The 14,683-nt window shown below is 36.8% G+C and overlaps 1 protein-coding gene across 3 annotated transcripts in view; it reads right to left on the bottom strand.

Annotated features, from left to right (window-relative positions):
• Positions 1 to 14,683, bottom strand: part of WDR25 (WD repeat domain 25) — a 69,334-nt gene that overhangs the window by 53,144 nt on the left and 1,507 nt on the right. For all 3 annotated transcript variants that reach the window (XM_027457762.3, XM_005020732.6, XM_013100701.5), the window contains exon 2: positions 13,261 to 14,035. In XM_027457762.3, coding sequence (XP_027313563.1) covers positions 13,261 to 13,977 — 717 coding nt within the window. In that variant the 5' untranslated portion in view covers positions 13,978 to 14,035. The remainder of the gene's footprint in view (positions 1 to 13,260; positions 14,036 to 14,683) is intronic.

Genomic DNA, 14,683 nt, shown 5'->3' on the forward strand with positions numbered 1-14,683 from the left:
GAAAAGAAATGCAGTGAAGGAGTAAGACTTAGTATAGATCTTTCTTGCCCTTCTGCATTCTATGTAAGAACTCCAGAAGATATTGTTGAAATACTTGGTCAAAATTCAGTAACAGTCACTTTTGGAAAGTTGTGCGTGAACCACTTCCAGTCCCACACAAAGCGTCCAGCAGAATAAAACCAGCAGCAGGAGGTTACGTTACACCAACATCACCTAACAAACATTAGCATGAAGCAAGTCAGGTCATCCAAGCAGGCACTAATGGAAGGCCAGCTGCTATGGTACACATCCTTAAAGCTCCTGAAGATTTTAATCCCCTCAGAGAAGCTGGGCACTCTCCAAGAGGTATTGCTTTTTAGAACAATCCAGCTAGGAAATAGAAGGGATAAATAAGAAGCAAAACTGCAGAACTATGGCAAGATAATAATATTTGACATTGCAGTGGAATAAATGTGTAAATTTCTGATACTCAAAACAGAAGTTACAGCAAATTAAGAGGAAAATAACATTTTAAAACATGTTTTTCACTATGGAAATTCATCTCCTCTACACAGATGGCATGACAGTATTGTACCATGCAGATCATAACCCAGCGTGCAGACTACACGTGCTACTTACTAGAATCATTTAAAAATCCACATCAAGTAATCTCTGAAGTAATATGGAAACTGATACTGAAGGAGCCTTGAGTCTAACACTAGGTATTAGGCACTCTGAATGAAACACCAGAAATTTTCAGCCAGAATATCAAACAAAACTTGCAAGAACAGTTGAGGCAAAGCAGACCAAACAGTAAGATTCATATGATCAGACTTCATGTGATATTTTAATTATCTGTGCCAAACAATCTGTTTTAGCTTAATTCCACTATTTGCAGAAAAAGGGGTATTCTTACCAAATGCTGAAAAAGGCAAGAAGCCAAGAAAAAAGCACCACAAGCTAGAGATTTTTTTTGTTGTTTCCCCTCTGAAAACAGGCAAACTTTACATTACAAAGCTCACATAAAAGGCAGTCTGTAAATAAGTAGCTAAAGGATACTTAAAATCATTGCTTTATCAGAGAACCTGCCTTTCACAACAAAGTATTTCTGCCACTGCCTGCCATCTTTTAACATAGTTTGTTCTTTAGTGTGCAGAAGGATTCTGAGATAATCATTCCTGAACTGAACCACAGATTCTCCATAAATTATTAACCTTATGGAAGATACTTACATAGATTAATTTTTCACCAAAAAACAATATAGCATTTATACATCTGTGCTGGGCAGACAGCACAAAAGAACTAACTTTCCCTCACACACCAAAACAAAGCGAAGAATTCGCACCTATTCTGCAGTTACCCTTTAAGTGGTTTATGACTAATCATCATAATATGGCTAACCCTGTAGATGCATCTCAAATGGAAAGTTCCTGGAAAATGAAAAAAAGCAGAAGTTACAGTATATTCATAAATCAGTTCATGATTTAAGCTATGGTTTGCTGTACAATATGGAAAGTGGGAAATATTTGGGCAGAAGGAGAAGCCAAGTACAGCAAAAGCACTTAAGTCCCCATCCCCAACTGTATACCACATATACTAAATTTCTGGCTTCAGAAAGAATACAAAATTCACTTCAGATAAATAAACTACTTTATACACAATATTAGGCATATTTGGGATGACATGGTTAAAGCAGAGCATTTGATGCACGTAAATGAAGTAATACAAGGGAAATTAATATATAATGACAAGTAACTTTTATAGGTGACTTCAGAACACCAAATTTTCTATTGCTGTACTGTATAGGAGAAGAATAACATGGCATGCATTTGGCTGTTTCTCATCAATGTCACAGTAATAATAGCACATTAAGAATGATAATGGATTCAAAATACCTAAAAGCACAGTCACAGTAGTGGTCACTAGCAGTTAATAATTGTGCCCAAAACACTTAAGCAATCAATATCTTGCCAGCAGGCAAAGGAGAAGAACTCCAGGAGAAGCGTACATGTATTATAACTCCCCAGGAGATGATTAGCTAAATTGCTATAGCCATTTATTAAATAATCTGATTTTCCTTTCACCTCAATGTATCATATTCATTAGCATCAATCACTTCCAAGTCACATACATCTATGCTCTATTAAAAGTGGGGATTCCTCGTAAGTGTTAAAACACCTCAATTTCAGACTTAGAATGCTTCAGAGGCAAATTGTACATCGTGGTAAGCATCCTCGATTCCTACAGGGTAATTAAGGCCTGGATAGATACATTCAAAGACTTACTTGCACCCTGCAGATTTTGTACATCCATTACTGGAGTAAGAAATGATGCTTTATTCAGAGAATAAGTACAGTCTTAGCAACTACACTACCAGCTTCTGAAACACTGCATATCTATTTGCTGTTGACATGTGAGCTATTTCAGAAAACAGAGGTAGAAAACTGCCATTTACCAACCCTTTGGGGGAGTTGTTTGTTTTTACATTAATAGTCACTGTTTAACTGAAGCTTAAGTTCAAAACATACCTGTTTGGACTGTATTCCTATATTATGCTACTGTATTTATATTAAACTTGTGATTCACCAAAGGCACTCTACAGCTTTTTATACAGCTACATATACCAATATGATCAGATAACCATCTTTTTTATAAACGCAGTCAATAAAACAATTAAGCACGAACACAAAAACCTAAAAGAAGCAATTCAAGCTGTCTCCTTCTTGCACATGATCCACTGGGAGATGACACAGCAGGGACAACAGCTAGTGGCCAAGCTCTGCCAAACCTAAATATCAGATGAAAGGCAGCTGTTCTACAGCACAGTCCTGCCAGATACTGCTAACAGTGCACATGCTTAGTGTATTTCTACAATAGCACATAATAATGCATTGCTACAACAGTTCTAAAAATAATGTTGTGCTTGAGTACAAATCTCTACCCATGAAAAATAGCCTAATCCCAATTCATGAGCAAATTCTGTCCCATCACCAACATAAACTGGTTGATTCTCTTATTTCAAGAAGCAGTTGCTTCATCCTTATTGCTCATGCTGATTTGAAGTAATATCTAACTATGAGGGACAGTGTACAGATAATGATTTAAAATAACCATCTGAAAGCCAACTTCCATCATATATCAGTTGGCTTGCTCAAGTCACTTTTTCATTACAACTATTATTTTCTTCAGTAACAAAAGCCAGCTGCACCCAATGGTTTACCCCAAATCCATCACACAGCAGCAAGATTACAGAAGAAACTATGAATAACAAGTCCTACATACAGCCAGGTTGACTATAAGAGTTTAGACACCACAATACATAGAAAAGGTTAAATAAAATACAAAACAAATCATTTGTGTATGCAAGCAATTACACGAAAGTCTTCCAGATAACGCTTGTTGTTTAAGCTGGTATCACAAACACCAAGCTGGGGCAGAAGGCAGCTAGAAGCTCAGAAGCTCCAGAAAAAGCAAAGAGGAAATAAGCAAGAAATATCATCAAGAAAGAGTAAGAAGACATGAAAAGTCTGGTTAGGGAGTCTGACAGAGTCACTGAAAAGAAAGTGAACAGACAAGAAAGCAAGAAAATAAGTCATCAGAAATATAGAAGCTAGTAACGCACATCACCTTATCATGCTGATTCCTCTCTAAATTAATGTCCTTACATTAGCCACTTATTTCTCCTCACAAATACGAAAACATCGTTTAAAAAATGTAGATTTCTCAAATTTAAATGCTTACTCAAAACTGTTAGAGAAATTTCCTTATGAGAAAGTAAGCGCTTTTGGGAGGACTTTTTCAATTACCTGTATATGAGACGATTAAGCTGTAGGACTATAATAGCCTTATAGATTTACCTGCTTATAGTTTGTAGTTACAAATTACATTTTTCCCTGAGCAGCTCCAGGCCAGTTCTATATATAGCATGCAGAAACCTCAATAACCAGTCAGTAACACCGCTAACTAAATCTGCAGCAAGCTATTTCTCCACCAACAACCTTAAGCGTATCATTAAGGAAGACATATTGCTCACATGGCAAAAATTACATTCTAGCCACTAATCACAACATTTGCAATAAGAAAAATCATTTTAGTGAAGAAATGTTGATCTAGAAAAAGATAACAAGCCTAGAGAACAGGATAAATTCATAAATCTTACTTTATAAAGCAAGCTGGCACATATACACAGCTGGCACGTGTACAACATACAAGCACGTGCAGTCTTCGTTATTTGTCATTCTCTCCCACCCCATTTATCTTTAATCTATTAGCCAATTGAAACATTTAAGAAAGGTAGAAAGTTTCTATAATTGCATTTTAGATATGTCCTGGGATTAAAAACAGTAGCTGGGTATAAATTTAAAAAATAAATAAGTCTGCACCTTCCATCATGCATGTACTGGAAGACAAATCAAACAGTTCCACACCAGCCACAAAATGCATTTCTCTTTGAAGATGGAGGATTACTGCAATGAAACATGATGTGTGTGATAGGAGATGGTAAGTCATTAGTTCCACAGTAGTGAAGCAAGATCTCTAAAGAACAAAGTTTTCATTAATGTTTCTTTTTCCCTTTAATTTAAAGGGAATCTATAACTAACACTTGTCTTTATAGCATAAATATATAAGACTGCCATTAAAGTTCTATTGGGCTTCATCTAAAAATCAAAAGGTAACAACCTTTGGTACATTTACTGATATTATAAGCTTAAAGACGTGGCAATTTTACACATGCTAAAAATAAAGTCTTTTAAAAAGGAAAAAAAAAAAAAGAGAGACAAGAACAAAAATATATTATAAGTAATAGAAACTTCAGGCAAATTGCCTCTGCTCCTGATGCTGGATAAATCCAACACAAGTAATCTCTCTATAGAACCTGAAAAAAGTAGAGCAAAGCTTCTCAAAGATCTGTTTCCTTGACAACATTCACAGACCAACAGAGGTAGGGAATCCAAGTCATAAGATATCTTGTAGGTTTGTTAGCAGATTTCTTTAATATATATATAGCAGTATGTACAAGGCATCTATAAAGCAAGACTTCTAGAAAGGAAGCAAACTTACACTGGTGTTATTTATATAAAAAGTATTTATATTAAACAGTAGAAACATTTGGAATTTCTCTACCAGTGATAAGGTTGATACTCCCACAATGCATTAAAGCAACTTGAGAACATAAAACTATCCTACCTCTGTTTTGTCCAAGCTCCAAAAATCATTTCAATCAGGAATATTACTGAAGCATCTGGAAGGGAGATAACACCACAATATGCTTTTCCCATCTCAGATGATGTTCTGCTCCATAGAGCTGTCCACAGAGATCCGACATGTAATTGAAGGGCTTAATTTATGACATTATCAGTTAAGCTTCATTAGGGACACTGCTCCGTTGCCATCTCTGTCACCAACATTTTCCTCTGCTAATGGGTTGGCTATGCTGGGAGGAGGACAGGGTTGCTTACTTGTCTGCTAAAGCCCACATAAGAGAGAAACAGTAAACAGTTGGAACAGCTCTTAGCAGAAAGGAAGTGCAAAGCTCAGCAATTCAGAACAGACAGGTTTCTAAGAAAAAGGCAAACATCTAATATTTTTGATATTTCTGTAACTAATGAGTGACCAAAAACATCCTTCTATATAACATGAAGAAACAGAATCTCTTCTTCCATGACATTTTAAGGATATTCAATAGTCATACTCCATCCTTTTGGATTCCTGGAGAAAGAACGGCTTGTGAAATAGCACTGACCCAAGAGCCGTATCTCTGGTGCATCTCACCTATTGTCACTTCACTCAATCTCAACCAAATTTCAGAGTTCTGAGAAGGACTTCATTGCCCCTCAAGGTTTAATCAAACTGAGCAGCTGAATAAAAAAAATAAAAAAATAAATAAATAAAAAATGAAAGACACAGCAGAAGCCCTGAAGGACAGAGAAGTTGAAGAAAATCCACAGGTAGCCAGCCTCAAGACACAGCCAGACTCCGTTTGTTCTACTGCTTTCAGAAGAGCTTTATTTTCTGAACTTTTCTTTAAGTAATTCCCACTTCTTCTGGAAAACACAGGTGTGTTAGCTGTACCATGAAGTATCCTTCTTCCCCTGCTTGTCTTCCCCAAAGCTACATCTTCAAACCTCACTGAGAGGTCTCACTGAGGGACCACTTCCAGAATGAAGTACTCCTCTAGTATTCCTCACAGAGACTCTAATTCAGGAGGCATTTCCAAGTGTGAAGTTGTGGTGGTTTTACCTAGCTAGGCAGCTGAACACCGCCACAACTACTCCCTCTCCTCAGAAGAAGAAGGGAAGAAGAAAAGTTAAAATCATGGGTTGAGATAAGGATAATTGAATTAAAGGAATAAAATATTATTAAGGGAAATTTATGGTTAATTAAATAATGTAACTAAAGGAAAAAGGAAAAAAAAAAAAAAGCAAAGGCCATGTAGAAATGCAGAGGAAATAAATTACTCCCTACTTCTCACCAACAAGTGATGCTTGATGACATCCTTGAAGCAGGGCCTCAATGCACATAGCTGGTGTTCGAGAGGACAGACGTCTTCACAACAAGAGCCCACCCATCCCCTTTTCTTCCTTTTCCCACCTTTTGTTGCTGAGTGTGACACCATATGGCACGGAATATCCCTTTGGCTGGCTTAGGTCAGCTGCCCTGGTGATGTTCCCTCCTCACCTCTTGCCTGCCCCCATCCTGCTGGCTCTGGGGGGATTAGAAAAAGTCCTGATACTGTGCCAGCATTCCTAAGCCTTGGGCAAAACACTGGTGTGAAACCAATGCTGTTCTAGCTACACCTGCAGAGCACAGCATTGTATGGGCCACAGCAGGGAAAGTTAACTCCATCCCAGCCAGACCCAGTGCAAAAGTAAAACAAATGCCCTTAAAAACTGAAAACGTAACCCAGAAGCTGAGATACTCACTGTTTTTTTGCCTTTTTTGTTTAAACAAACAAAAATAACAATTACTGTGCAAGCATTAGGATAAATTCGTCTAAAGGAGTACTGAATTTAGTTCTGGTTAACGAAAAAGGAAAGAAAACAGTGGCCTACCAAACAGTGTAAAGATCAGGATGCTGCTGTTCATACTCAAAGAAACACACTCCTTTGAAAAATCCTTTGAGGCACAAGAGTGTGTCAACTACTAAGAACATAATAAAAACTATATAAGTCATCTCCAGCTGTGGATTCTGAGAAAGTGAACAAAGGCATTACAAGGATTTCCGTTTCCTTGACAACAGCATTGCTGGAAACAAGAAAATAATTAAAAAAATAAATCTCCTTGTAACAATGATCTCCAAACGTATCTAGATATTAACATACCAAAACATGTAACAACCCCACCAAGATTTTTGTGATGAAGAGACCAAAATCCACCACCCTCCCGAGTTGTTCTTTATCAACTTGCATTAATGGCTTTTGCAGAGCAGTTGGTTAAGAGCTGGCTCTTACCTCCTGACCTGTATTATCACCCAGACAGAATCACAGCCAGAAGCTTTTGTTCATGGTCAAGCACACTCCTTCCTGCATAATGTCCCTTTTCTTATAAAATAAGCATTATGGGCAAAAATTATATGAAATAATTTCCTTAGAAAAATACCAAGGTATATAGAGAAAGGCTTTCAGCACTCAAGAAACTAGTATTACTATACACACATGTACCAAATAAATGTACTTTCATCCTAATAATCAGCGAGCTCAAAATCCTTGGGAAAAAAAAATATACATAGTTCTAAATAGAAAAGGGAACAAGGCACCATTAAGAAAAGTCAGGCTATTCTGAAATACTGAAGCTATTTAGTCACCTCTTCAACAAGAGAATGACAATGCCTTTTTCCACACACCCAGGTAAGCAGTACAGTCTCCAAAATGAGTTTCTTTTGCCTCTTCCAAGATAATGGGAAGAACTTCTTGTTACTTTTACAATACAGTATTAGAAGCGTACTGACATTGAACAGATCACTTTGAAAGTTCTTTCAATTAAAGTGTAATGCATGCTTTTAAGAGAAAGTCTCCCCAAATTCTCATTTTGTGTATCAGCTACAGTTAAAGGAGCATTGTCATAGATTTTAAAATCAATCTAAAAATCAGAATGCTTGGGGTACTAGCAGCATGGTATCTAACCCTGCTCCGTGAACAGCTTGAATCTAGCCTAGTGGTGACAAGGCTATAACCATCTGACAGCTACGTGAGTTTATAGGATGCAAGCTGGCAGCCTAAATTCAGTCGCCTTATTAACAGACAGGCATGTAGCAGAACAATGAGGAACAGTACATATACTGGCTTCTTCCAATGAATTGCTTGCAGAAGTTTTGAAAACAAATGTCAGAACTTGTTACTCTGACACAGGGTTAACAGTAATGTCTAGAAAATCTCTATTGCCATCATGAGTGTCACACACATTATATGGATGAATAGGGCTATCATGTTCCACTGCTTCCAGCCTGCTACAGCAGGATGAAGAATAACAAATTAATGGAATATACTACTATGCCATCTTTGTCCTGCAGAACACACTACCACAAAAGAATAAAAGATTTTGAAAATCTGGGGGGGGGGGGGGGGGGGGGGAGGGAAACGCTGCTTATATTATTGCTTCATTCACTCCAGAAAGCAAAATCCATACATTAGATTTGACCAGTATAAGTAATGTAACACTATAACACCTTGGAGCTAGCACCCTTAGACAAGATAGTCTCATAAGAACAGAGAAGTATCTGGCAGAGATCTACTGAGTTAGGAAATTACAAAGATTAAATGCTTTGGAGCTCAGAAATCCCCTAACTTTCAAATGAGCACTGGCTAGAGGAGGATTTGAAGGCACCATAAATCTTTGCCAAGTTCATTTTCTCTCGGCATCTACCTACTGACCCTACTAGAGATTGACCGCTGGGCAAGACCCTGCTACTTAAGACAAATTGCTGTATTCAATGACAACCTGTGATTTAGGATTTTATATTTAGGGTTCTAAACCAGAAATAACTAAATAGGGTCGATTTTCAGAAAGTTCTTAACATCCACACTACAAAACTTAGGTACCTTTAATAACTGTGTTGAGTCTCAAAATTTATACAAAAATTACTAGCCAAGATATTAAAATCACAACCTCTGTGTTTAAGTTAACAAAACCAAAAGTGGCAGTAGCATCCTAAATTTCAGTTAGAGCAGTTTTTGAAACAAAGGGGAAAAGTATTATCCCAAGAATCGAATCAGTTTAGAATCCTTAAAATACATACTTAAACTAGAAACAAGCTGCTGAAAGTTCAGTTAGAATGCAATAGCAAAGAAGAGCACTACCACACTCATTTGAATCACTGCTTCCAACTAGGTAGCTAGCAAGAGAGGCAGGAAGCCTATCAGCTTCCCGTTTGAAAGGGGAAGCTCACAATTCAAAGAAAATTGAAGATAAAGGACTATTGCAAAAGCCTAAATATAACTTTATTTTCCATTCCCTACAAATTTAAAGCATGAAGATTTCTTGTAAATCTTCTGGATCGGAAGAATAGTGGGTAATTAACCTACAATACCTATAGCTTCCCATATGAAGTTGCATCTTACTCTCAAGTCCCTATGAAGTTTACTTGTATCTTTAGCAACACATGCATAAACCTTAAATGTAATGTCTTTCAACACACAAAATGGAGGCAAACACTAAAATCTCCCATTCTTTAAAAGAATAATTACCATCCCTTAGAAGTTACCATCTCCAAGGTACTGAAGGGCCCCATCTGCTGGTAGGAGTTTTACTCTGGAGTATTACACCACTGAGCTGATACCTGATTTTTTCCAACAGTACCAGTTGATAACTGCTTCGTTGGATTGTTTTCTTAAATGCAGCCATACACACCGAAAAAGAAAAATCATTAAGAACAAACACGTATTATGGAAAAACAAAATCCTATGAAGCATTCCTTCCTAAATATGTAAGGCATTTACACAAAGCACTCCAGATGATCTTACCCAACACTAGCTTATTCTTCAGTCAACAGACTGAAAACATCAACTCAATTTTTGCAAACATTGTACTATGACTTACAGCGATTCATAAAGGAGATGGTAAAGTGCACACTAGTTAAACTTGGCAAACATAAAAGGAAGACTTATGTTGCCAGATTTAAACAGGATACATACATAATACAAAAAAACCATAATCAGTTCCATTTATATATTTCAGATATATCCCCGTGTGATAAGGAACATAAAATATACAATAATTATTTATTCATAATAGCTTAGATGGGAATAAAGAAATTAAGATTTCTAAATTAAGACAGAAATACTTGGGTTTAGCTTTCTTCTCTCTGTTAAAAAAAAAAAAGTTCTTAGTTTGTGATGAAAAATTTAAGAGAAGAATATTTAAACATAGAAGAACATAAAAGATGCAAAACTGTTTGGCTAAGTAATACAAAAATTGCTTATGACTACAGTTTAGTTTTGATTAAATGAAAAAATCTATGAGCACCACAGTCTGATCTGCTTAGACAGAACTCTCAGTTCTGAGAAATCTCCACTGATATTGGACTGATATCTTCAAACTATAAATAGCATGCTGTATAGGCTGAAGTTAAGGACTGAATCCAAGATATTTACACAAAAATATTATTTTTCAGTTATTCACATGATTAAAAGGAAGCACAAAGTTTTATGGCTCTGGATTACCTACTTGTCTCAATTGTATGAGGACTTTAGGCTTCTAACTGTTGAGTCTATCCAAATCAGATGCTCAAATACTGCAGACATCCTGAGTATCTGTTACCATGGATATTCCCATTAAAAGGAAAAAAGAACAAGCTTCCACTGCCTGCATTTAAACTATTAATTCCAAGCAGGTGTTTTTGGAAAAAAAGAACAAAAGGAAAAGCTGAAGGAAGGTACAGGATTGAAAAAATAAATAAATAAAATAGTACATTTACATCTGTGTTTTCAATTGCTTGTTTTATGCTTACACCAGAAAATGGACAACTCCAGGCAATGGCAGACAGCCAAAAAAATTCCCAGAAGAGAAACCACTGCTGTCAGAGTCATTAGAGATTTATGGGCTCATGACCCTTGAAAGTTGGAGAAATTAGTTCCGTAACATCCAGACGATGTTTAATCTAACTGTGCCCTCTACTGGCTCGAAAGGTATTTGTGTAAAGGCACAAACTTCAAAGATGCTACTGCTCCTACCTTAAATCTTTAATCTCAGTAAGAAACAGCAGTATGAAGCATTTATTTCTAGGTATTTCTCTACAGCTTACCTTTCAAAATACTGAGATGCATTTTAATAGGCTTCATAACAGTTATGTTGTCACTTTACTGATGTTTTAGATTCCCATACTCTGAACTGTGGTGAATATTACCACATTCCATTTACACTTAATTTCCACAGTTTGGGGCACCTAAAGCAAATAGATTCCTTCAAATAACAGCTTTACTGTTAAAGACTGCCTCCAGAGGTGGAAATATTGTTTTAGTAAATACAAGAATAAACCCTTCTTCCTGTTTACAAAATAAAAACCAGACAGGCTATTACTCACTTTTTTTTTTTTTTTTTTTTTTTAATAATTTTACATAGCAATGACAACTTTCATTTATATTGTTTTATCAAGTTTAGTACATCTATAATTACTTTCACTCATCACTGAAAGAAGGCTCTGGGATGGTAAACAAGCAGTATCTTAAAACGTCGTACACGTGCTTAAAGTCAAATTGAGACATATCGAAGTCAAAAAGTACATATAATTTTGTACAACCCAAATATACAATGCAGCTTGCCAAAAACATCCAACAGTGCTTTTTGCATATCATATTTTCTGTCTAAGGTTGTTCTTCAGATAGCAATCACGATTTAACCTATTCAGTATATAAAGGAAGACTTGCAAAGAAAAACAAGTGTACTTTTTTCTTCTGTTTCATCTTTATGAAAGAGATGGACAAAAATACTTTGGAAAGAATTACCTTACCGGTAAAAGTATTCAAAATTCACTAATATGACAGGTTATGCTTGCTAGAAGTGAAATTAAGAGAATAAGAGTTTGAAAAGATAAGCAATTGAGAGGAGGAAGTTTTATTCATACTATAGGTCCTGGATTTTCTTTTCTGTGAACAGCAGTGCTTTAATAGACATTAAGGAGGGAAAGAAAAAAAAAAAAAGAGCTATGTCTGAGATTCAAGAACACCACTGCTTCAGAGATGTGAAGTCAGCACTTATTTCACAGGGCCCCATGGCAAAAGTGAGAGAAGGGAAAAGAAAAGAAACATCGCTAAGATAAGAAGAATCATATAGAAGACAAACTAAATGAAACTCAATTCTTTAGTACAAAAATAAAACATCAAAAGGGCAAAGAAAACTCAACTTTAGTGAGAATTTATTGGGGTTGGAGTGTCAGAATGGCAGACCAATATCAAATCAGCATTCAAATTACATTTTAAAGTTCCTTCCTCTATTATTATTTTTTTTTTTTTAGAAATATGCTAATACAAAGGCTGTTCTGCCAGCCTCTAAGCATTAAGATTCACTTAAAGCCCTGAATTTGAGAAGAAAGTTTTAGGGAACAGCAAGGAGCTGTGACAGAGGAGGGTCAGGCTGGGTGTTAGGAAAAGGTTCTGCATCCAGAGGGTGGTCGGGCACTGGGACAGGCTCCCCAGGGCAGTGGTCACAGCACCGAGCCTGACGGAGCTTAAGAAGCATTTGGGCAGCACTCTCAGATACATAGCCTGATTTTTTTGTCCTTTTTGGAACCAGGAGTTCGACCCAATGATTCCTTGTGGGTCCCTTCCAACTCAGGATACCTTATGATTATGCAAGACTTACAGGATTGACTAAGTTAACAAAGAACTGAAACCAAATCACTGAAGTCAGAAGGAAAATACACTTTAAGTATTGAGTAGTTAACCCCTGAAACAAATTTAAAATGGAAAGACTCCTTAGATCATGAGAGGACACCTTTCTGTGATGTAAAACATTGTATTTCAGAGGAAAGATGCACAAGACCCAGCATAGCACCTGCAGCTGTAGTTACTTGGGCCTGGCAAAGTGCTGGCAGTCAGCTGTTCAGTGAGTGAAGGCAGAACCTGCACCACAGTGCTTACATTATGAAATTACAGGATTGTAGGTACATTAAAGCATTAAGCTGAGAGTTCATAACAGGTCTGGTACGGAAAAGCATCTCCTCCAATTCTGAATATGGTGGAACTGACAAACACACTGCCAAAAATACACTATTCCAAGAAGATCATTATTTAATACAGCGTTTTTAAGCTAGCTGATCAGTCCAAAAACCATCTTGGTTTACATTACCTTGATTGTTTTATCCATAGAAGCTGAGAGAAGCATGTGACTTTGTTCTCGTACCGGACACCACTGGATTTCATTAACAGGACTGCTGTGTTTAAACATATGAAACACTAAGCTTTTGGGGATTTCAGTTAATTTATACTTGGATCCCAAATATGGCTTAATTATTTCAGATATCTTTCTCACTGTCTGCTCTCCTGATACGTCTTGCTTCACATCACAATTTGAGCTTTCACCTGGATCAGACTCTTTTTTTCCACAGGTACTGGAACTTTCTTGACGCAGTCTTTTGGGGATATATGGTCTAATTCCTTTTATAGTTGTAGGACTGTCTTTATGCACTCGCTTTTGGGAAGTGCCATTTCCAGAATTTCTTGAAGAGCTCGATGTCTGTTCATAGTTTTTGTAGGGCACACATAATGCAGCATGGCTGGAGTATGCTTTCCTACAGTAAGGAGATGTCAAATCAGTGTTATTATTTGGTGCATAATGCTCAGGGAGATCTTCACAAACAATACTTATGCCAAAATTGTCAGTGTTCTCAGTAGGCTGCATTTCATATGTAGATTTTGTTCTCAAACTACCAGGTGCAAAGCATTGAACAGGCTTCACCGAAGAACTCGGAAGGCTTGTTTGTCTGCTAGAAGTACTGGGGACTTCAGTCTTTTCAGTTTCTGCCTCGGGGTCTGAATCATCATAAGCAACCAGTGATGAACTCATTATGGCTCGATATAGCAGACACCAGAAATCTCAGTGCTGGAATCTCCAAAGCAACAATCTACAATGAAAAATTGACCATTCAGAGCACAATTTATTATGGACTCCACAATACATGTAACTTAAAGATACAAATTATGCTTTTCTTAACAAAATCCGTGAGTATTTTATTCCCATTTATTCCTGGAATGTATTCCTCTATTATAGCACATCTGTACATTCAATGGTGCAACATCATTTGCCTCCAAGCACTTTGCATACATTTTTAATGCATTGCAGAGATGCATTTGCATACCGCAAGACAAGGAGAAAATGAGTGTGGAAAGGAAAACAAACTTCCAGAGTAAGTACTGCAAATCACTTCCACCTTACTTGCAGTAGAACTCCCTCCTCCTCGCACATAAACAAGAGGGCCAGTGGTTTAGGATGTTCATTTATAATAATACAAATACTACAGGTACTTTGGAGTAACAGTAACAGTTTCTTTCAACTCTTCCATACTGCTAAGTACGAAGGGGTTCAATTGGCTACTAAAAACAGTAAATGTATTTTTGATCCACTTGGTAGTCTTACAGGATAAAGAATTTTTCCCACTATCTCCTTTAATGTAACAGGCATAGGCCAGAAGCTACACTGAATTCACCGCTCACATTTACTTATAGAAAATAAAGTTTACTGTGGAGCTAATTTTCTCAGAACTTTTATGAAA

Source organism: Anas platyrhynchos, chromosome 5, assembly GCF_047663525.1.
Source record: "Anas platyrhynchos isolate ZD024472 breed Pekin duck chromosome 5, IASCAAS_PekinDuck_T2T, whole genome shotgun sequence".
NCBI classification, from domain to species: Eukaryota; Metazoa; Chordata; class Aves; order Anseriformes; family Anatidae; genus Anas; species Anas platyrhynchos.